The sequence below is a fragment of the Amphiura filiformis genome, chromosome 11 (assembly GCF_039555335.1).
Source record: "Amphiura filiformis chromosome 11, Afil_fr2py, whole genome shotgun sequence".
NCBI lineage: Eukaryota > Metazoa > Echinodermata > Ophiuroidea > Amphilepidida > Amphiuridae > Amphiura > Amphiura filiformis.
Genome location: NC_092638.1, coordinates 24403082 through 24428071, shown reverse-complemented (window position 1 = coordinate 24428071; position 24990 = coordinate 24403082). Strand labels below are relative to the sequence as shown.

Sequence of the window (24990 nt, the reverse complement as noted above, 5' to 3'; positions counted from 1 at the left end):
AACGTCGGACTGTAATACAATGTCGTCACCAAGTGGTTCAATGGGGAGAGGGGAGGAGAGGAGAGTGAGTACGGTCTTGAAATTGAAGCACCAGGTGGCCTGGTTGGGTGTTGGTAGTCAATGGCGTAACTTCGGGTCAGGGTGCCCGGGGGCGAAAGTAGATCATGTAGATCGGGTGTCCCGTGCATGGTGCAGAGCAAATCAACTTTGGTATTGAAAGCCATATAGACTTACCGAATACCTTACAAATAGTGTTTCAGATCAAATTTATGTTTCAATGAACTTCATGTTAATAAAAAATGTTTTCATCTTCTCAAATGCCTTTACTTTTGAAGATTCGTCACTAGCTGCAGTGACGCAGCTAGATGTTGTGGCGCCCGGGGCAAGAATACAAAATACCCCTTCTTCCTAAAACATTTGCGCGCGTTCTCGCGAAAATGTGCATAAATAAATATTACTAATTTGGTATAATCAAGTTGAATTTTGGTCTTTTAAATGACAAACGAAGAGTAGTTCTATGCATGATGGGTTAAAGTGCCATAATAGATGGCAGATCATAATCCTGCACGCGTCATATTGTGGTCTACTCCCAGATCTGTTTCCACAGCATTTCTCAAGTGTATAACATTCGTAGACAGATCTGTAACATTGCACGAACCTTTTATCTTCGCGAACCGATGCGCTCCTGATGGCACGAGCAATCATTGAGAAAACCAGAAGAGATGAACCGTCAACGGTACTACCGTTAATAGCAGAGTAAAAAGACCTCACACAAGGCCATGTTTTTTATACTGGGCACCTAAAAAGGGTGGCTTTGTTGCATTCTTACTCATCAAGACGTGTTTACATGCATGCAGCTTGTTTATTTGATATTTATTATGAGCTTGTTTAGTACTATTATTTTCCTTAGACATTGGTCTTTCAATTTCTGAAACAAAATGTATGATTTTTATTTGTACTAATTACTGTAACTCGTTAAGTCTGATTAGTCAGGGGTGGCTCATGTGGCGGAAGATCATGTGGCGGAGGATCACAATGCTGTACAATGGTGATCCTCCGCCACATGATCTTCAATAAACATTATTGATGGATTGTTTCTGTACTTGATCTCAGCCAAGTGATATCATGTTTAGCATTCATTGCCTCGGTATTTGTTAATTAGACAATTAAAATGACTAATTACTTGTTGCTACATTAATAAAGTTTGTCGCCCTCTATGTATTTGAATAGGAATTTAATGTAGGCAACATTCAAAAGGGTGCTATGGACAAACGAAACATGATAAAAGACTCAAATTTCTTAAGCAGATATTGGTTGTGATCCTCTTTACTTCAGTAAACTAAAAACTAGTAAAACATCCAAAAAGTCCATTTTTATGAAAACGCTTTGTCGAATTCTCTTTTAAACTTTCAAAACTGGATTGTTGAGCTTATTTTACATCTAGTTACATGCCTCAATCATGAAAATTTGCATCCCCAGTGCCAGATAAGTGGTGTTTTGAAGAAATTTATATAAATATTGATAGATTTTTGCCCACCCTGTAATAATTGAAGTAATTGACCGCTAAAAGTTCCATGTGGCTGGGTGGGCAATTAAGTTAACTATATTAAACATGTGTCAAAACTTTACATTATCAATGTACGTCGAGGGGTGGCACCCCTAACTGAATTAATATTTTCATCTTTATTTTGCCCTACACCCTGTATATTATATGGGTCACCCTGTATAATGACTCCCATTGTATCGTTTCTGAAATCGTCTGAGTATATGCTCTCAGAATATATATATACTGACGGACCGAAACGAACTACCTGAAGATGTTTTGCAACTGGCAGACTCATGTATGCCTTATTATGAAAAGTTATATGAGCAGCGTTTACGCGCGAAATGGCTTGGATGTAGCTATACGCTGGCGAAGTTATGTAATAATCGGATTAACTACCATAGCGGTAGGTGAAAACAATTTGTGAATATACCGCGCTGCACTGGTACGTTCACGAGTGACCTCTGCATTGAACCACGTGATACTGATTACTCGCACCTGTAAGACATGGAGCTATTAAATCCTGGAGGATCAATAGATTACGTAACGCATTGTTCCTTTGTGCCGATTTGATTTTCGGCACAAAGGAAACAGGCCTAAATAATATATATATATATATATGTGTCTTTACACTTTTTGTTCCTTTCATCAGGCGGAAATTACCTCATGTGTCCCGGATCCCTTTGGATACATTTTTATTTTTATTGGCTTTTAACATTTTCACCTGACAAAACAAGGAATGATCAATATGAAATATAACGTCATATATCCCATTTGATACACAGGTATATGAGACTGACTTTGTGAGGACTTTTCTGGTATTTCCGATTTTTGTGATGCCTTGAATGATAACACAGCGAGCAACAAGTAACTTTGGATTTCAACCATTGCCGTCATTTTCAGGTCCTCCAAGAACTGAAATATGTGTTTAATGCAAGGTGATGAAGTATTCCCGTTAAAAAATGTTCTATTTCGATATAAACACAGTGGTCTAGAACCTTTTTTTTTTATTGGACATCAATATTCACGTCTTTTCATTATCACTTCATACGGAGCCAACTCGCGAAACATACTCTCTCTCCCCTGACTTAAAGCGTCCCAACAAGGATTCGCCCTGGTCGCCAGGCACTTTCGAGATTTCGTAGTTCTGCAGGAACCATGTAAAAATCAGGAACAGTTCCGCTTTAACCAGAGATTCTCCAAGACATGACCTTCTTCCTGCTGAGAATGGCAAGAAACTATTGGGATGCTGACGTACAGAACCGCTGTCATCCAGGAAGTGTTCTGTCAAAATGAACAAATCAACCAAAAGTAGTTTATTTTTTACATTTTTACACTTTAAAAAAATCTACAATTTTACGATTCACCACTTTTGCGGTCATTCTTTTCAAAGTAGGAATTCACTGCTTAATTTTTTGAGATGACAGGCTGCCAAGATCCAAGATCTTGTTAGTTTCTTTACCCATTTATTTTCATGTGTTTGCTGTGGTGTAGCCCCGGGGAGAAGCTACAGCCTGATGGTCTCTGTCAAGTATACAAAAATCTTGAAGGATGTATATTTCCTATTCATATTATGTTGTGTAGTAATCAAGGTTGGAAGTCGCTGATCAAATTATTATTAGGGTTGAAATCAAAACTCGACTGGCGGTTACCGGCGGTCGAACCGCCTTCCATTGTTTAGAATAATAGAAACCAGCTCCTGAGGACGAGTTTTGATTTCATCCCTTAGGTACTAAATTACACATCATGATGTATACAGGGTGTATCAAAATTAAGTATACAGTTTGAAAAATGCCGCTAGATTAAAAAGTATGATGTCTTTGGTCAAATTTCTCTAGTTGATAACTTAATCAACATCTTGTCTCCCTACAGCTGAAAAATCACTGGCGTGTGACCATTAATAAGGATTTGGTGGCTACTTTTGTGAGCCGAGTACAAAAAGCAGGTGCGCGAAGTCAATTGGGTTTAAATGCCCAATGCTTGTTATTGTTGTGCAGCCAAGAGAAACATGCATGTGTACAGATCATTTGTCCTCATTGTTAGGGTTCCAATCCTGTGCATGTATGAGTTACATAACACGTGACTTTTGGTAAATCTGGGCATATGCTAGGTTTTACTTGACAAGGAGAATAGCAACATTAAAATGGATACTCCACAGTAGGCCTACACGCCAGAGCAAAAGGCCTTCCTTGTTGCAGTTTACCATCCCACCCAGAGTCTAGCAGAAGTGCTTTGGAGATTCCGTCAGCAGTACCCAAATGCACGACCCCCTTCACATGGCGCTTTTTACAAAAATGTTGCGAAGAATCAAATATCTGGAACGAGTCGTAATCTGAACAGAGAATATTGTGGTCGCTCCCGAACTGGAAGATCTGCTGCTAATATCCTAGCAGTCCGTAACACTCTGCAGGCGAGGTAAGCGGGAGGTCAAATTAGCTGCCATCGAACTGGACTTGGAATACCATCTGCAACCTTTAACTGAACAACTCGTTTATGACTTGCGATCTCATCCCTATCAGACGATAAGGAGACATCAACTTCAGCAAGCAGATTACAACGTCGCACTGTGTTCTGCCAGTGGCTTCTTGCCCTTTCTCTACGTTTCCTGGAAGATTGCATCACTGGCGATGAAGCAGAGTTGGCATTAAATGATTTCACAAGTCCTCCTGCATATCTTGATGAGCTTCAGAGACGCATAATTGCACAAGTTGATATTCTCAGGCAGGACAGACTTCTCATTAGACGTGGTGTGAACGCCATGTTGAGAAGAGCCGAAATCTGCATACAGAAGAATTGTGGGCATGTGGAAGACTAACACTAAAACTGTCAATAACTCTAAACATTAAAGAAAGTGGTGAGACTTTTTGTGATTTGCATGTTGTTTTGATTTTAATTGACTTCGCGCAACTGCTGTTTGTACTCGGTTCACAAAAGTAGCCACCAAATCCTTATTATTGGTCACACGCCAGTGATTTTTCAACTATAGGAGGACAAGATGTTGATTACGTTTTCAACTAGAGAATTTTGACCACAGACCCATACTTTTTAATCTAGCGGCATCTTTCAAACTGTATGCTTAATTTTGATACACCCTGTATAGAATAGGGTTGAACATTTCTTTTCACTGTATAGTGTATATACATACAACTGGCAGCCCAAGTTGCTGCCCAAGAAGAACATGGTTGACTTATGCTTAAATGTGATGCGATCAAGCAAAATCAGTCGGAACTCGGAAATATTGATTTTGAGATATAGCCAAGCGAAGGTAATACTTTCTTTTGTTTCCTATTGTTTTGGAAACTCTTTAAATGCTCATATCTTTGGAACTAGTTGGTCCATTTCAATGGGGTTTTCTGCAAAATTCAGCTTTAAAAATACTTATTACTATCCTATAAAAAACTGAAAATTCAATACTTCCGAGTTCCGACTGATTTTGCTTGATCGCATCACAAATATCAAACGAACGTACCTGGTTTAAAGCATTTCGGCTGATCCCAGAACTCTCCATCAAAATGCAGCGCAAAATGATTGATGACTACCATCGTGTCTTTTGGAATTTGAAAGTTATCTGAAAATCAAATAATAAGTGGATATAATGTCTATAAACAAGTAAGATAAATTAGTCTAAATATTCAAGTTGTTTTAATATATTAATTTAATCTACGGCATCAAGCGACGGCTCTCTTTGGTCATAAAGACTCCAGTGTATAGTCTAGCATAAGCAACATGTCTGCAGTTACAATATTTTGGTGAAATGCGCGAGTTTATGTAAGGCACAACTTCCTTTTTGGCCCTATAGCGCTATCGGTGCCTGAAGAGGTACAGATGGCACTTTTTATCGTGCCCTGAACATTTACACAGGGCGTTAGTTTTATAGGACCAAATTCGATGTGGTGTCTAAGCCATAGAAGATTAGAAAGACCTTCCCTGCGTAAGCCTACTACCCCCCTATTACTACGCTTTGTTACCTAACATAACGTCACAGGTTGTTGAGTGTGGCAGACCCAGTGGAAAAACAGAACTAAAGCGTAAAACTTCCATCATGGTTGCTTCTGTATATGGTAGGCGCCCTCTATCTTCCAAAGAGGACAGTCTCTCATGACCTATGACCTCTTCGATTTCCATGGCCACCTTCTTTTGTATGTCAGGATATTCTGCCATAATAGCTATTGTCCAGTGGAGAGTAATGATTGTTGAGCTTGTTCCAGCTTTGAATAAAAAGGAGAAATATACATGCACTAATAATTTATGCAAATTAGGTGTGAATAATGTAATGCCATGAAAGTTTCAATCCACCTACAATTACATTTACAAAATATATGACTCTTTTTTCATCGATTAATGTAAGTTTCAAGGTTATGTGAAACTTTTTCACCAAGAGAATATTTTTATGGAGAGATTCATACACTTTTTATGGAGAGGTTCATCCACATTTATGTCAATAAAACATTAAGTCAGTTCCCCGACTAGATTAGTAAACCCAATCATAGACTGTTACAGTCTATGACCCAATAGTGTTGTCCAAATGATTAGTCATCATCATGATCGTAGCCCACTGTAGGGCGAAAGCCTTCACACGTTGGCACCAAAGATTCCTGTCATTTGCTTTTGCCATCCACCTGATACTTGATATCTCATCCCTCCAAATGATTAGTAAATCTGAATAAAGTAAACAATAGCGCAATCATACATTATGATTGGGTTTAAAAACGGATGTGCAATTACAAACACCATAACAAAACACCATAAGTCATAACCTAATGACAACTATCGAATTGTTAACCCAATAAATATTTATATATATATATATATATATACACTTGGTATGAATTGTTAGGGCTATGTAATTAAGCCTACCATCAAAAAGATCAGCTATGGTTTCTGTCAGATGCGTATCAGTAAGAGAGTCCACGAGATCGTTTCCTTCATCTTTTGCTTCCTCCTGCGCCAGAAGCAAGGAATCAATTATGTCACGAATATTGTCTACAGAAACAAAATAACAACATCACTGTGTAAAATGAAAGATACAGGTTGAGGTTTGCAACCTGTATTGCGTTATCCAATGCATGATACAATTCTCGCTATTCGCAATAAGGGCGCCGCCAGCGGTTTGCGATGTAATCGTGATGTATCATGGGAAAATCGTGATGTATCATAAAGGTCGACACGCAAGTCGCGTAATACGAATATTACCATGCTATTACAAATCACGTGACAATATTTTTGAGTTTATCAATATCGGTGTAACACCTTTATTTTGACAAATAGAAAAAATTAATTGTGCACGTGTTCCTATGTAATAAGTATGGTATTGAGTATCGATTCGCGGACTTGAATGTCGACCTTTTGACAAACATGATACATCACGATTACATCGCAAACCGCTGGCGGCGCCCTTATTGCGAATAGCGAGAATTAGTAGTTTGCCCTTCCTAAGAAGCGGTGTGTTTGAAAACAGTTGGTACCCTGAGCTTCTTCGGTGGCGCTGAAGAGGGCCCTTCACATGCGAACTGCACCTTGTCATCTAAAAGGAGTCGTAAACTAGATTGCTGCTGACTTGGATTTGGTGACTCTAAAGAGAGTCGTTAAAATAGTTAAGTCCCAAGAAATAAGTTTAATTTTGATGTTGATTAATTACGGACGACATGTGTCCACAAAAGAAGCATATTGTCCGGTCGTGTCTCATCGTCGGTGGAAGCTCTATAGTCCGACGGTTCTTTATTCCGACGGTTCTTTAGTCCGAAGGTTCTTTAATCCGACGGTTCTTTATTACGAAGGTTCTTTTTTCCGACGGTTCTTTATTTCGAAGGTTCTATAGTCCGAATTTAAAAAAAGGTTCCCTAATCCGAATATTAAAAGAGGTTCTTTAATCCGAATTTTAAAAAACGGTTCTCTAGTCCGAATATGAAAATAGGCTCTATAGTCCGAATTTAAAAAAGGTTCTCTAGTCCGAATATAGAAATAGGTCCTCTAATCTGAATTTGAAAAAAGGTTCTCTAGTCCGAAATTGCAAAACTGTTCTATAGTCCGAAACGGATACCGTGTTCTTTAGTCCGAATTGGTAAACGGGTTCTTTAATCCGAATTTTATTTTTATCATTTGTTTCAGTGTCAAATCATCAATTGTTAAATACAAATCCGCTGCTGTTCAACATGGTTGTTTTCTCTGGATATTTCCGTAGCGTACATTGACGTTCACCTTTATCCTGGTGATATTTTCTTCATTTTTATCCTTTTTCATTCCATTATAATATTATATACGGTAATACTCTACGATGTATTCGGGCATTGTCGAGTTCAAATTTTAATAGCGCCATCAAGCCATGTAAATGCTGCGGCTTTTTCATTTAAATTTTTTTAGTCATTTAAACAAATTAGTTCAACAAAATCACGGAATGCTACACCATCGTAAGTGCAAAACAGTCTCTAACACATCACTGGCTGTGACGCTGACGGCTGTATGCGTTGTCATCATGCTGGCTAAGTTCATAGCGCCCATGACTGGTAATAGAGACGATAAATCCGGTGTTTTTAGTTTTAGATTCAGTAATAAATCTTGAGAGATAACATTACGGCAAAAGATGTCTTGCTATTGTTAATATTATGTGCCAAAATAAATTAAAACTTGTTAAGAAACATAAAATGACAAAATATTGGATATTTGAGCCGATATTACGCATATCCTAATTTAGCAATGAATGCTACACTATCGTATGTGGCACATACGATAGTGTTGCACTCTACAGTTATTTCTATTTGAGTGCAACACTATCGTATGTGGCACTTACGATAGTGTTGCACTCTACACTCATTTCAATTTGAGTGTAACACTATCGTATGTGGCACTTACGACATCTAAATCAGCAAATAATTCATCGATTTATTAACTTTAACACCATTTATATAGTTTATATGATAACGTATCAAATTACTTTACATTCCCATGTCATTTTATGGTTACTTGGAAACAAACGGCTACGCTAAACACAAAAATGCTCCTCCTGTAAAACTGTCCAAACTGCACTTACGATAGTGTAGCACTCTGCCGACGAAATATCTCTAAAAATATTTTTGTTTTTACTGGAATCCATCTACATTACATCGTGATTTGGTGGTGTACGCCCTTTTAGCAGTAGAGCCATCTCGTTTACCATCAACTCTGCTTTAGTCCTATTTAGCAAAAGGTTATGTTAATGTTTTAAAAATTCGGACTATAGAACCTTTTTACTGATTCGGAATAAAGAACACGGTATCCGTTTCGGACTATAGAACCGTTTTGCAATTTCGGACTAGAGAACCCTTTTTTTGAATTCGGATTATAGGCCTTTTTCTATATTCGGACTATTGAACCCTTTTTAAAATTCGGACTATAGAGCCTATTTCTATATTCGGACTATAGAACCCTTTTTTAAATTCGGACTATAGAGACTTTTTTCATATTCGGACTAGAGAACCGTTTTTAAAATTCGAACTATAGAACGTTCGAAATAAAGAACCGTCGGAATAAAGAACCTCTTTTCAATTTTTTTTCGGACTAGAGAACCTCTTTTAAAATTCGGACTAGCGAATGCTATGAACACGTGTTCGGACTAGCGAACCTTCGGACTAAAGGACTTTCGGATTATAGAACCTTCGGATTATAGAGCAGTCCCCCTCATCCGCCTGCAACCTCAGTTTAATGTTACATAATACTTGTGATACTCGTGATATTCTGTTTATTAAAGGAGTATTTCGTGATCCTAGCATCCTCTTTTTATGACATTTTTTGCAGTAGATATCCATGAAAAAAGTTTATTCCCAAAATTTCAGTTGATTCCGATTTTGCGTTTGCGAGTTATGCATGATATTGTGTATTACATTGCTCCATAGACAATGTGTTGTAATTTCGTTCTGGTATACCAGAACGAAATTCAAATTTTACGATATCTTTGCTAAACAAATTAATCTGCAAGAATTATTTTGTACATAAACATGATGTAAACAGAGGTATCCAATGATATAAAAATCTCAACTTTTTTTGGGAGAAAAGTGGGGGATGATGCTGTGGATCACGAAATGCCCTTTTAATAGACAAGTATGTCCTCTAGCTCACTTTAGAGATAAGCCTATAATATAAATTATTGGGTTGTATAACATAGATTAACTATAGAAACTCTTACCCGGATCAAACAATTCTCGGTGACGATTTAGTTCAGCATACATGAAGCCTAGAAATTCGTCAAAAATTTTCTTCAGCTTTGTGACACCCTGCGTTGGAAAATATCTCAATACAGGAATATAATCAGCCATAAAGCCCACTCCGATTGCCTCGAAGATTTCACGACTCATGCGAATGAACCATGCCAGCTGTGGATCGTCGAATTCGTACCTGAAATTTTGATTTTGATCAGGTCCTTAAATTATTCTGACAACGTTACCGATATTTACTTTTATTGATTAATGACAGTGATGGCATTACTAAATAGAGAGTGGCTGGTTCCAAGATTAAGGAATAAAGTGTATACATACGATATAGATTTAATATCATATGACTAGTATAATTAACAATAAATAACATTTGTATAGTGTTATCGTATTTCATTTAGATAGAAAAACGAGTCATCGGTACAAATCGGGGCACCGATAATGTTATAGGACCCAAATAGATGTTGCGCCTAATACTTTTCAGTATATTTTTGTCCAAAGTAAGACAAGTATACCGCGATTAACTATATTTTATTATATTTGTTTACATCAAGCGTTTCCTTTTCACTTACTTGTGTGCAAAAATTAGGGTCCCTAGGATGTTGTAGATGCCAAGACATACCGCTTGTTTAGGGTCGATAGGCTTCCCATGCTGCTCATCTATTCGTTTACCTATGCGTTCTGTGGCTTCGTGAACAATGTTTTCCAATTTCTTTCCTGTGGCAAAATTTCTGTAGAAAATAAAAATAGTACGCAATACTGGGTATTTCAATATTTGGTGGAGAGTTGCTATAATTCATTTACGGGGATTAAAAGACCAGTAGCCCTGCTCGTCTGAGTGACGCTTTTGCATGAATTTTACATGTGCCAAAAGCTTTCGTGTTCCGTTGCGATGTTTCGGTTCTCGCTGTGATTTTCCGCTCAAAAGTATTATAATGCTACAAAACTGCCGTTGCGTTTGTCACAATGGCATAACGAGGCCGGTGCGCACTCCCGGGTCTATGTTCAAAACATGCAAATTCAGCATATTTTTGGCTGCACTTGCTGCTGCGCACCTCGGAGTACTAAGGTTTCTGCATACGCCCCTGATAACGTACACTCAAAGATATCTGTGGTACATTACTTCGAACTACTGGCCCTAAAAAGCTCAAAAGTAGAATAAGGAAAAGTACCTTTTCATTTTTTGTCTGTTGGATATTCACGTTGATACCTTGATACAGATATGGTCGAATCCAACGAAAAGTGTACACGGCATGTTCAGGCCCATAACTTAAAAGTATTAATCAATTGGCATTCGTTTTTTTTTTTTTTTTATTCGCCTTGATCATACGCTTCGCGCCATATATAATAAGACCCCTTCTGTGAATAACTTAGACACAGAGACCCCAAAACATGCTATTTTTACCCATTTTTTCAAAATATTTCTTACAGTATTTTTAAAAACATCTAAATCAGTTATGAAAAGAAGTCATTGGATTGAATCTAAATTGATTTCCTGAAAGGTGTGTATTGAAAGATTCCCTGTTCAATTTTTCACATATTTGTACATAATTATGAATTTTTTGTGATAATTTTTTCAGTGGTATTTTTTTACATTACCTACGAATACAATTTTTCATAGCACTAGATATATCTTTAAAAATGGAAATCACTAATAAATGCGCAATTGATACAAGCTTTGATATGTCCAATACTGAAATGCATTGCATTCGGACATCTTTATTATTGTGTTTAGCTGCCAGAAATTCTAAATGGCACAAAGGTAGGTTTGGTATAAAATATGCATTACCTCCGAATACATGTTAAAAGCTGTGCCATTTCCACAAAGTGGGAGAATAGTAAACAATAGTTAAGCAATAGGTGCAGGGTAATACACTCTTTATTTCTACCAAGTTTCAATAACCTGCGTTTAAATATTTCTGAGATGACAACAATAAAAGCAAGTATTCGTAGGTAAATTTCGGTAACCGAATGTTACCTACGAATACACTTTGACATCATGACAGTATTGTGAAACACCGCCATTCATGCCAATGCCCATATTGGTACATAACGAAGGCCTGTATGTTTGCTATCAAATCATATGTCAATGAAAGTTGCGAATTCACATACATGCCCACCATGCAAAACTGAATACGGCTTAATTGGTGAAAAATATGTACTGAAATAGACGACGGCCTGCTCATTTGAAAGAAAAATCAAATTCAAAGAAGATTAGAAGGGATAAATACTTGGATTTGTCAACTGTCATGTGTGCTTCATTTTAAATGTTTACCGACCTTCTGGTTTCTGAGTAATTTGTGTCCAAATTGATTTATTGGAAGGTAACTTTTGACGTTTTCGCTAAGGTTACCTACGAATACCATGGAAAAAACGACTGTTATCATTGTCTCATGATCTAGATAACACATTGATGGACCCTGGTATAAAGCTAATTGTAGTTGGCCTCAAACGAAAGGCCACAAGACGTAACTGACTCCAAGATGGACTTCACAAGTCTGCAATAACGGTTTTAAGCGATTTGTGTGCAATTAAGCAAATTAAAGTCGCTTTAGTGCCTTTGTTTCTTACTTCAATCCTCTTTCAACCGCTGTGAACCGACATTATTAATACATGATAGGGTCTAAAGTATCAATAAACGCACATAAAGAAAATAATACATTCAAAGTGCTTTATAAAATGAAGTTTTGATTGCGATATCCACCAAAAGTCTAATTCTTACCTACAAATACTGAAATGTTACTTACGAATACAGCATAATACATGACATGTGTAATGAAGTGGCCCTACCAATGGAAATTAATTGTCAAAAACTTCAAGCGGTACCCCAGGACACTATTATTACCGATATACGGATTCATTCAACAATTATTTATTATGTAAAATTGCTGATTAACTACTTGTATATCAAAATGAAGTGGCCAAAATCTTGCTAAAAGCATCAACAAATTTTGATCTAAGGTAATAGCATTTATTCATTTGGACGTACCATCTGAAAGAGATCTAAAACTACCATTTTATTAATTCATTACCATAATAGCAAAATTTAAACCTATAAACTCAATATAGATATTGTTAAATCGCTCATTTTACCTACGAATACCCGGGTTTCTTCACCTTTTCATTGTATAAAGCGTTAGGTGTATGCGTATAATTCCTAATATTCTTGAAAACATATATCATACTCGTTATTATACAATGTGTAAATTGATTCATACTCATTTGATAAATAAAATACAGAAACTGACCTAAACTTCATTTTCAAAAATAAACTAGCATAAATTGACTAAGATCATATTGATCGCGTTATAAAAATAAAAACAAATATTTTCTGGTTGAGCTAGCATTTTCCTGACACCCTGTGGTCTACATTACACGAAAAAAGCGTTAATGGGAATATTCCATTTGTTTTAGGTTGATTAGTATTGCGATAGTGAAAGCATCCTAGTGGTATTCGTAGGTAACATTGGGTTTTCATATCACATTTACTATCACACGTCCTGGATTTATTTTTCAAGATTAGTAATGGCACTTTTGGTTCTTATAAGGCCAATATGTCATCAATCAATGGGCAAAAGAAAAAAAATTGTGGAGACATCTTTATTTCGGAATTTTATTTTTGGCCCGTGGACACTTTTGGTTGGATTCGACCATATACAAATGAAATTCAGCTGAAAACCTACAATTTTGCGGTATTTTTTGTGCGTGCAGAGTTGAAATATTCTTTGCGGTAAATGAAAGATATCAAATGAGCTTCAACATATTATCGCAGATGAAGAAATTCTGGTGACCTTGAGATCCCCTTTGGCCCCTGCGGGCGACTTCTAAAATGGCTTATCACGAAATATTATCTTAAAATCCAAAACAGAATGAGACCATGACGGACACTGTTTAAAGGACCAATCCTTTTGTTAAGGGCTATTGTTCCTTCTCGAATATCTTAGATATTCGCCGTATAGGTGACGTAATAATCGGATTAACTACCATAACAATAGATGAATACCATTTTGGAATATATCGCCCTGCACTACAAACAAGTTGGACTCATCACTTGTGTATGTCTGCAACCATAGATTGAATACAATACCACTTTTTTCAAGGACACTAATCTTACAGGTGCGAGTGATTAGCATGATATGAATATTCTATACTGCCCCACCATGACAAAAGGGCATAACATACATATTGATCATTTCGAGATAATTGATTAAAACTGTGCTCAGCCTGCATTGACTTGTACAGGATAACCAATCCTAATTGGGCTATTTATTAGTGTTTGCAGGTTAGAATAAAATTGTTTTATAGTTTTAATAGGTAGATATAATATGTATTGACCTTCCTGAGGTGATAACTCCATTTCTCAAAAAATGTATGTTATGCCCTTTTGTCATGGTGGGGCAGTATAGAATTACGATCCAGGTCTTTATCCCTGTTATTTGCCATCTATGGTTTAATTTATAGGTACCGCGTGAACTTTGGAGTGCAGGGCGATATATTCAAAATTGTATTTATCTATTGCTATGGTAGTTAATCCGATTATTTACGTCATATCTACGGCGAGTGGCCCTACCTTATTGCGGAATGACCCAATTTTCTGTGGAGTTTCCATCTGGCACTGTAAGTGGTAAGAACAATGTCTTGGAAATTTTCTGTCATCAATCCACCTGAATAATAAACAACGATCGATATCTGTGTCCATTTTATTATTATTATTTGCCGCTATATAGAACATAAATTTTTACTTAAAGGCATTTTCACTAATTTTGCATTTCAATCGTTGATTCTCGCTGTATACAGAACTATATATTTATTTGCATGCAATGCATGTTAGTACTATAGTAACAATAATAATAATAATTAAAAAAAAACCGCAGTGATTTATAGTGCGCTACGCACAGGAACAACGCCTTGACGTTGATCCACAAGCCTCAGGACACTTTACAGGTTGTCGCTGACCACTACGGCACCAGATCATTCCATAAAACATTAAACAACAATTGAAGAGCGCACACCCTAGACATTCTACAAATAACCTTCGCAACCAGGATCAGCTCCCCGAGTTTCGTACGGATTACAACGAGACAAATTAACAGTGAGTTCCTTGTCCATGGGAATTTCAAGGTAACTCAATTTTCCCACGAGAGCGTACTAGGCACCACCAGGGTTCGAACCCGCAACCTCTCGCACCATAGTCGAACACCTTATCGATTGAGCTAACTTGACTGCAAAAGCGAGTTGTGTTACTTATTCTACGCGTACTTTTAAACAAAACAGCTGCAAAGCAAATCTACAAAACCGTAAATTGAAGCAATTTGCAACTTCAAGACGATAACGGTCCCTCTCCGTAGAGGGCGCCCCAAACAATTCATGCTCCGAACCACCTGTGGTCTACCGAAACTTTTAATTCTTGCTGGTGCGGTAGGTATGTGGCAACTACGTCAACAAAGGCGAAATCTAAATTATTTTAATACCCACGCACGCAACCCAGATACACCCAAATCAAAGACCCATATCCAACATCCCACCTACAAGCTCCTACATCCCTACTTACTTGAATATAAATCAGGCCGTCCTGCAAACTCAACTGGTTTTTTGAGCATTGCATCTCTCACCACATCTATTTGATTGAGAACTACCATCCATCTCTGACCCATTTTCACGGCAAATATATTGCCATACTTTTTTGTCATTTCCGTAAATTTAATGTGTGGTTGATCCGTGAAACCTGGATAAAAATTACGGATTTTAAAATTTAAATTGGATAGTAATACGTAGAGACTTCGTATCACGAGCATGTGGCACATATCAGTCTCTCAAAAATATGCATTAGGCCCTATTGAAAGTAAGCGTGCATCATTCCACAACATCAATGTAGTCCTAGGTTATATCACGTAATAAAGCGGATGCTGGTTATTCCGTCCTCTTGAGTATGTCTACATGGTCTATTTGATTGTTCTAAAACGTGCCTTACGCGTTCTCCATCAAAACATTGTATATGACCTAGCTTGTCGAATTCAGAAATTTTAACGGTTTTTGAGTAATAGCTAGGATTATTTATATATCTCCAAAAAATTCACAACAATTTAAACAACATCAATTTTATTATCAAGAATCGACTTACTGAACATATTTCCAACAATAGGAAGTCCCATAGGTCCGGGTGGCATCCCGCTTGGTCTCCGCACATTCCAATAAAGAAGGGATGCGAGAATGATAAACAACAGAACGGTAATGGGGTAAATTCCACTGACGGATATATAGATAGTCTCAAGAAAACTAAGCAACATGGTGACGGAGATCAGTCTAAAGGTAAGAAAAAGACAATAATTTGCATTATTTACACTATCCACAACATGCTCATCTGTCAGGGCACAGTTCCTTACCCTCAATACATGTGTACATTCATTGAATGACCTGTGCAAAGTTGGGTACCAAAACTCATACTCGGCAACTTGAGGTCAAATTTTGCACTATGATTGTTAAATTGAGGTTATTAAACTATGCCATTGGGATGAAGCCATTGTGGTCCATAAGTGTTAGTCGAGTTGTCGGTCGTCCATAGTGACGAATACCACTATGATTACTATTCGCCGTCGGAGTGAAAATGTCACACCTTAGTCACACCTGTTGGCAACCCATTGAATATGTGTTGCAATCATTTTGATCGTTGTTCGGAGCACAGATATCGTGGATCATTTTACCTAGCAACAAATGATTTTGACGTCTCACTAAGACGGCGAATAAACCGTCTCTGTATATCCCGTAAAGTGTAATACACAAATTAAAGCTCCGAGCGCGGGAATGGGCAATGGTAAAAATGAGTGCAATCATCCCACTGCCTTATATTTTGCACTACATGCATACATGTATACTTAATATAAATTATTCATCCAGTTGGCCAAACAAATGCATAAAACTTAATCAATACATTTCATATTATCAAAATAATCTTAACATTGTGATATTTCTTCATGCAGGGCAAAAATGTAAGACGATAAAAATGAAAATTATTATAACTTGTCCTGTAGTTGCCCTTTAATATGTACATGCAAACTATGGCGGAAAGGTTGTAGGAAGATATTGTATAGGGCCTGTGCAATATTTATGTGTACCCGCGAGGTAGTGATTCTCAAAATGGTAAAAATGGTGACAATGCAATCTATAGAAATGGAAACGTGGCAAAAATATCGCTCTTAGGCCAAACAAAATAATAGTTCTGTCTCACGTCCCATGGGAGTTTGAAATATAATGCGGTATGGGGATTTTTATTTCATTTCTTTTATAAATTGACAACGCCAATTTTTGGGTATTTTATAATATATATGTAATATTCTAAAGTCTGCCCAAAAAGTAACGCAGCTGTTATAAATACGCTTATAGCTTCAGAACTAACAATTGTTTCCATAATATTTCTACATAGAAAGAAGGATGACCTATTTAAGCGCATTTTGATACCACATTCGTCAAATGTCTTTCAACATAATGCTTTTGAAGAAAAATATCCGAATTTAAAAGTTGCAGTTATAAGCTAGTTTACAGCGATCAGTGGTTATTACGCAAGCCATTTATCTTCGCGCTGACTTCAAATCAATACAAATAGCTGCAACAATTCGCGTATTTTTCTTTAAAAACACTGCTGTGTTGTTAATATTGAACAAAATCGGGCAAATGGGGTATGAAAATGCGCGTAAATAAATCATCCTTCTTTCTATGTTGAAATATTGTGAACACACTTATTAGTTCTGACGTTATAGGCGCGTATTTTATAATACAGCTGCATTTCTTTTTGTGCAGTCTTTATATAATGGCATTGGAGTTGCAGTGCGAAACTGCAAACAGACACAAAATTGGTTTATAAATTATCAAATACTCAAATGCGTGCGAGGAACATGAGCCAAAAGTATTATTTTCTTTGGCCTTGAACTTCAGCGTCTAGCAGGCGCACGCCCAGGTTAGCCATGTTCGTAAACAATTGAGAGTATATATTGTACCGTGGTAGCCAATATATTAATGGCACGTATCTCTAATGTACAAATGTCTTGGTCTCAAGTTGCACCTTGCACCATTCTCTAAATTACAGAAAATTCTACTTACCTTATTCCCAACGTTATCTTATTTCCAACGGTGTAGAGCTGTCAGTTTTACACAGACTTTGTGACGTAGCACCTGTCAGATTGGTACTGGTTTTTCAGGTTATTTCACATCATCATACACCTGAATTCTAATGTCATGATCACCTGAACTTTGACCAGCAGGTTCGTCAAGTTTGCATGCTAACGTACTGCGTATTTCTAGAGTTTCTTAGTGGCAAGTTATAAGCATCCAATGTTGCAGAGTTACACAGCTTACAGTAGAATGGAGTATTTTGTGTAGAGGGTGTTTTTGTGGTAGAGTGAGGTTTGCGGATGTGGGGTTGTTTAGACATTTTTCAAGGGGGGGGGGGGTACAGTATGGGCGTTGGTGTGTGTGCACGAATTGTTGTGCATGGTTGCGGGGTGCTTGGTATGGTTGGTGCATGTGGTGTGTGGATCATCGTGTCCTGTCGACAGGTTTCTATACAAAAACGATTCTCTTATAAACCATCTACGCACAGTTTCCACCTCGATACACCTGATCACACATTTTCGTCCAAGAGCTTCCAAGCAGAGAACAACAAGCAGTGAATGTCTCCACCACAGTCTTTGATTACACTACACGGTTGCGTGCATAGCAATGCAAGAGCTGTTGTGCGTCTAGCTGAAAAATGGGCCTCGTTAATTGTTTTTTTTTGTCGAAACCTCAAGTGTTCCCTTCATCCAATCAGAATTTGTTTTTATATCAAACGAAAGCTAACACTTCCCCCTAAACACTTTTCGTCACTAGGTTAACAGATAAACGCAATTCAATGTTATAGCAAGGCGAATGTGGAAAATCTGTTGAAAACTACCTATCCAAGCACATTTTTTGACCAAAATGTAGGTTTTAAAAGTCAAAACCTCAAGTGTTCCTTACAATATTTTTCAAATTTTATGTCATTAAATGAAAAAGCACACTTATGTTGTCCATATACTAGCGTCACTAGAATGAGCAATGGCCAATTCTCTTTAAATTGCAAAAAAAAAAAAAAAGTTACTATTTTCGCCTGTTTTATCATACGGTTGTAAATTCAATGGACTATGACTTTTACATATTGATATGGTGTTCCATAAGGTGGCCATAGTTTTGCTTTGTTTGACTATTTTATTTTTTTATTTCATAATCGCTACGATTTCAAACATGTTCGTCTATCAAGCACGATTCTTTAATTTTAGCGTCCATATCGTCGTACAATCAGTGGCATTTAAACGTACACAATCTCATACTCCCTCCCATAAAAGACAACACCGGTATTGATGATAGTAACTGTGTCATGAGAGTTAATAAAGCCATATTATAACATTTCTGTAAAAATAGTACCTCCTCCATAGACCTTAGTACCAATTTTTTCAGGGCAAAATGCAGGGGGAAAATTACACACACATTACACAGAACAAACAAACAACACAGGATTACACAGAACAAACAAACAACACAGGATTACACAGAACAAACACAACAACACAGAATTACACAGAACAAACAACAACACAGGATTACACAGAAAAACATCCTTGCATTTTTAATTCACCCCAATCCAAATTACACGGAAATTTTTCCCCTGAATTTTAACTCATCCAAAAAAAAAAATGCAGGGAAAAAATTTCCTGCATTTTTTTTTTTTAACCTCCTCCTAAAAATCAAAAATTTTTGATTTTAAAAAAAATATTTTATTAAAAAAAAATCTTATAATAAAAAAATGGAATCGTTTAAAAATTATCGCAACATCGAAAAAGAAATTACTCTTGAGTCAAAAGTTGAAAACAAGCATTTGTTTGTATTTTACAAGGATCAGTGGATTCAGCTTAGTCATAAGAAAAATCCAGACAAATTTTTTGGTTATTCTACGATGATTAATCGATATGATGGAATTTTGTGTACTGAACTTGGACTGTGTAATCCGGTTAAATATTCGAAAGAGCTATATTTGAGACACAAAGAATCATATATAAAGGCTTCTAAAAAATATTATGCTAAAAAGAAAGCAGAAAAAATCAATTTAGAAAAATAAATATTTTGGTTTAAAAAGAATATAAATAAAGAATAAAGCTAGAATAAATATTTTGGTTTAAAAAAGAAAATAATAAAGAATAAAGCTAGAATGATTATTCGTAAAATTTCAACCGCGAAAGAATTTCGCGAATACGCTAGAAAAAACGGATATCGAGGATACTCTAAACTGAAAAAGGAAGAGTTGAGAAAATTAATCAGCAAGCTTCCCCCGGATTACAAGGCGATCGAGGAAGCAAAAAATGAAGAAAGACGACAAAGAGGAGAGTACACCAAAAAGGAATTAAACACGCTCGCAAAAAATGCCGGTCTCCGAGAATATTCAAAACTGGCCAAACCCCAGCTCGTAGAATTGTTGGCTGACCCTTATGCTTTTGAGAACATGACGGCAACTAGGCTGAAAACACTGGCGAAAGAAAAGGGTGTGAACGGCTACTAGTATCTGAATAGAAACGAGCTCATTCGCTCGTTAAATTCTTCGCGATTTTACAGGATAAGACTAGAGGTTATAAAAACAACCTACGAGTTCCGACGGACAGCACCGCCAATATTGTTCGGGATCTTTTTCAAAAACTAGAAATGATGGAATGGTTGGCAAATAGGGAATCGATGACCCCCTACGTAAGAATTGTTTCAATCGAGCCCGGTAATGCTCCCGTCAACTTTGATCATAATGTCGTAGGAGTTGCGGACAACTCCGCTCCTCAAGTTTTTTCTCATTGGACGGACTCTACAGAATGGGACAGTTCGGAATTTCGACCGGGCAGATGTATGGCAACTGTGTTTCTTCGAAAGTTTAAACCTATTTTGAATAAGCGTAGAAACACACCCAATCCGTTGCTTACTTACGAAGGTCTTTGGAAATTAGCCAGACCCGACGATCCTGTACCCGATGAGAATTTAGAATGGCCCCTGTCGTGGACGCATGCCGAAGTTTGGTTGAAAAAATTCCGTATCCCGGGTCTAGTGATTGACGCTGGAGGTAAAGTTCGATGCAGGTACGATCCACCACCACACCATGTAAATATGCATATCAATTGCGCTAAATTTTATATTCTCCTTCATAATAAGCACGTCTGGATTGTGAATAAAAACGTTCAGGAGTTTGGACAAAAATACTCGGGAAAGCAACCCGAAACCCAACTTCCTCGCCCGCAAAATTCGATGAAACTTTCCGATAAATGGCCCCGACCCCGCGAGAATAAAGAAAAACTTTACTTCGTCGATGATGTGAATGAAATTTTGAACATCGAGCTTGACGGTACCGGTCAAATTATTGCCATTACTGGAGAAGAGCCCGAAGACTTCATCAGAGAATTGGTTCAAGACCACAATATCGAGCCAGGCAATTTGACTTGCAGAAATGGTGTCGTGGACGGGTTCTCTATTCACCATCCCAAAGATTCCAAGGTTACCGTTCGAGTGAAACGGGCGCTTCCCGGTGATATAGTTGGCGATCAGCCGGACGATAGAAGATCCTGGTCAGAGGATCGTCACATCGCCGTTATGAATTGGATTAAGAAGCTGTCGGATGAAATAACTCCCAAATTTGGACTCTCGCGTTACAACGAACAAACCTTAGCGTTGTTTAACCAATTCAGGAGGGGTCCAAGATGCGGATTAATTCGCCCTCAGTTGAAGGGGTTATGTTTATCTGGAATAGACGTAGTCCGAGCTTACACTCACTTCATTCAAAATATCGAGACAATTCCGGTATTTTCCACGTTTGATCGCCTCGACTTTCAACCAAAATCCGAAGACATTCGCGATGAGATGTTTTACCTGGTGCGTGTCGACGAGCCTGATCTGATCCTCTTCCCGCAGAATGAAGACCTTGTACCCGGATCAGTACTGCGATACGCCGATTCTTGCGGTATCCAGTACACTGTCGTAGGACGCCTAGTACCTCACAGGGTTATCAAGGTTGATCCCGTCGGTGTAATTGACGAAATGTACGAGAGTAATCTTCAAGACGAAGATAAAAAGTACGTAGCCAACCTCGTGTACGGTCTAACGGCTAGGAAAAATAACAAGGCGGCATTTGGTCAGTTGTTTCAAGATGAAGAAGAAGCAAACGCGTACGGAGAAGATCGTTTAAATATCGAGATTGCTCCGGGTCTTCATCTCGTCGTCGACGAATTCATTCGCGAACTTTCGGAAGGATATCGACCAGTTGCCGCTCTCATTCTAAATGGTATGAGGGTTCTTCTTCACAGGATCGTGTCTGCGTTGGGAGACTCTGTTGTTGGCGTGAGAACGGACTGCGTGTTCACGACTCTAACGAAAGAAGATGCGAGACAAAGATTAACCCCGTTGTTCACTTTTGGCAGCCGGATTGGTAACTTCAGATTTGTCGAAGACCCGATTCTTCTACCGGAAGGAGAACTCAATATCGTCGAAGTCCCCGAGTTCTTGCTTGAAAAATCCAAACCTCAAACTCGGATTCTTATGAAGGATGAATACGATGACGACGAAGCCAAAAGAATAATTGAACAGCAGACCGAAACCATTTTTGACGAGGATGAGGAGTGTGAAATTGAATGCCCTCGCGAAGGAACTCCAGAGCCCCTACTGGTTACTGGCAAATACCGGGATGTGGCAAAAGCAGACTAGCCCTGCATTGGGGGAACAAGAGAGATGACATGCTGGTTGTATGTCCCACGAATGTTCTGTGTGATTCTGTTTTGCAGCAAGGTTACAAAGCCATAACCATGCACAGACTATTGGGTCGTAGACCGAGGGATTCTGAGGAAGAAAACTACACCAAGTTTGATGTGTCAAAATACAACGTTGTTTTGTTTGAAGAGATCTACTTTTACCCCGTCTTTCAGCTTGAGTGGATTCGCGATTTTATGATTTCCAATCCGGACAAAATCTTCATCGCTAACGGTGACCCAGCTCAGAACGAACCAGTGGGTCAAATACTCGGTGTTGACTTTGATGCTTACTATGATCAAATAATGTGGCAGATGTTTCCTCGAAGACTCGATCTAGGTCAGACCGTTGGTGACAAACTTTACATTCACGATTCTGACAGCCATTTTGCTACTGCGAGATGGATGCGAACGGCCATCACTAGATGCAAAACTTTGAATATTGTCTTGGTCGTGTTTCAGAACCCGTGCCATATGGCATCGAAGACAATTCATCAGAGGATATCCAATCATAAGATAGTGGACAAAAGGAAGGGCAGAGCGTTTAATGCGAAAGATTACGTTACCGAATGCTGGGCTCGGGGAAAAGTTAAGGCGCAGGGCTACAGCTGCGCCGTGTGTCTCGAGCCGCTAGACCTCGACTGGAGCATCGACAGAATTGACAATTCCCGAGCTCATTTCAAAGACAACTGCCAGATCTCGTGTCGCAGTTGTCAAAACGCATCGGGTCATCGCTAAAGATAAAGAAAATGGAGTCGATACTTTTTGCTACCAAAAAGAAAACCACAGCCTCGCAGCAGATGACCAAGCGTACGATTAAACCAAAAGAATACGCTCCCACCGGCGGACCTCCAGGCACCTACCAAGGCGACCTAGTATTCTTCGAGGACATATCCAGAGTGAACCGCGGCCACAAGAGTATCCTGACCGTGATTAGCGCAAACTCTAGGTTCATGTACGCCGAGCCTCTCAAGAAAAAATCCGACACACCCGATGCCATGCGGCGTATCATTAATAACGCCAAGTCCAGAGAGTCGATCAAAACCCTATGGACCGATCCGGGAACGGAATTTACCTCGAAAAAATTTCAGGATCTGATGAAGGCCTCCAACATTCAACATCAATTCTCTGGCGCTAAAAATCACGCCCCTCTTGGCCGAATCGATCGTTTCCATCTCACGCTTCGCACAATATTTGAACGCTGGTTTCTCCACACCGGAAAAAAACAATTGGGTCGACTCTTTACCCCAAATCATCGAATCTTACAACAAGCGTGTGAACAGCGCCATAGGAATAGCCTCAGCCAACACAACCCCCGATCACATTGAGCAAGTTCGTCTAGAAGACAAGGCAAGAGCGATGAGAGTTGCCAATCGCGTGGATAAACTTAATCTAACTCCCGGCACCGACGTTAGACACATCGTTAACAGAGTAGGTTTCACGAAAGGCAGTGCGTCAAAATGGTCTTCGACCGTGCACGAAATTCAAGAGAGAGTGGGTGTTGATAGGTTCAAAATCAAAGGTCTGCAAGGAACGTACAAGGATTACGAACTTCAGGCCATTTCACCGTTGACCGGGTCGGACCAGGCGAAGCGAAGCATGCAGAGCACGCGGAGTCGAGAAAAGAAAGACAAACCCAACGAGTGGAACGAAGGATCCACCGCGAAGGCATTGAACCGCGTGCTCCGTCACCAAGACGGCTCAGACCCCGTAAAAAATAAATCGGATAAAAAATTTGATTTAAGAAAAAATACCGACTAATAAAAAAATAAAAACAGTTTAAGAAAATCCTAATTAATAAAAAAGCGAACAAAATGGTGAAACAATCAAGCATAACGAAGCAAGAATTTGAAAAATTGTATGAAGAGCAAAAATTGCCAGATATTTTGAAATGGGTTGAACTAGAAGAAGGTGGAATTTATGAAGTTACCAAGTTTGAGTTTATAGAGACTAGAATCGGAAAATCCGGTGTCATCACCCTTAGTGATAACAACCGGGTTTGGAGTCCTTCACTTCTAACCAAAACGCTAGAAAACTTGGTCCTAGATAAATTCTCCACTCTTCATGTTAAACCTACGGGTCTAAAAATGAGTAAAACGTCGGAGAACATGTACCACAGTTTTGAACATGTTGTAAAGCCTGCCATTCATGACGAAGACTCAGACTAGTCGTACAGTCTACCATAACCAACAAAAAATCTCCTTTAGACATTCAGTCTAAAGGAGATTTTTTATTGTTACAAAAATGAAGTGTACGAGTAAATATAAGCGTTGTTTTTGCAAATTGTGTAAAAAGAAAACTCGTCTCCGAAAACAGAACAAAAAACCGATTTGTCTATACGGTACTGAATTTAATCAGTTGTTTAAAGAACCCGCGCGAGTGCAAAGCATACCAAAATGTGAAAATTGTAACTCAAAATACATGGTGGGTGACGTGTGTTATGATTGTGGTTTTGAAAACGACACACCTCTTAACGTGAACTCAC

The 24990-nt window shown here is 38.3% G+C and overlaps 1 protein-coding gene across 1 annotated transcript; it reads right to left on the bottom strand.

Annotated features, from left to right (window-relative positions):
* Positions 1-1310: 1310 nt before the first annotated feature.
* LOC140164605 (cytochrome P450 1A1-like) lies at positions 1311-17980 on the bottom strand. The gene is made up of 10 exons (XM_072187930.1): positions 17821-17980; positions 15848-16029; positions 15278-15451; positions 14297-14390; positions 10299-10457; positions 9702-9910; positions 6401-6526; positions 5512-5751; positions 5013-5111; positions 1311-2827 (listed from the first exon to the last, which is right to left on the bottom strand). Exons 2-10 carry the CDS (start codon positions 16011-16013, stop codon positions 2589-2591), a joined length of 1506 nt encoding a protein of 501 aa, XP_072044031.1. The 5' UTR covers positions 16014-16029; positions 17821-17980; the 3' UTR covers positions 1311-2588.
* Between the last annotated feature and the right edge of the window lie 7010 nt (positions 17981-24990).

What these genes read in the sequence shown, in the direction of transcription:
- LOC140164605 (XM_072187930.1), bottom strand. Translation starts at nt 16,013, where the DNA reads ATGTTGCTTAGTTTTCTTGAGACTATCTATATATCCGTCAGTGGAATT. An exon ending in CCGAGAATTGTTTGATCCGG is followed by an intron (nt 6,527 to 9,701) that starts GTAAGAGTTTCT and finishes TTGTTTCTGTAG; the next exon opens with ACAATATTCGTGACATAATT. An exon ending in AACCTGTGACGTTATGTTAG is followed by an intron (nt 5,112 to 5,511) that starts GTAACAAAGCGT and finishes TTTGATTTTCAG; the next exon opens with ATAACTTTCAAATTCCAAAA.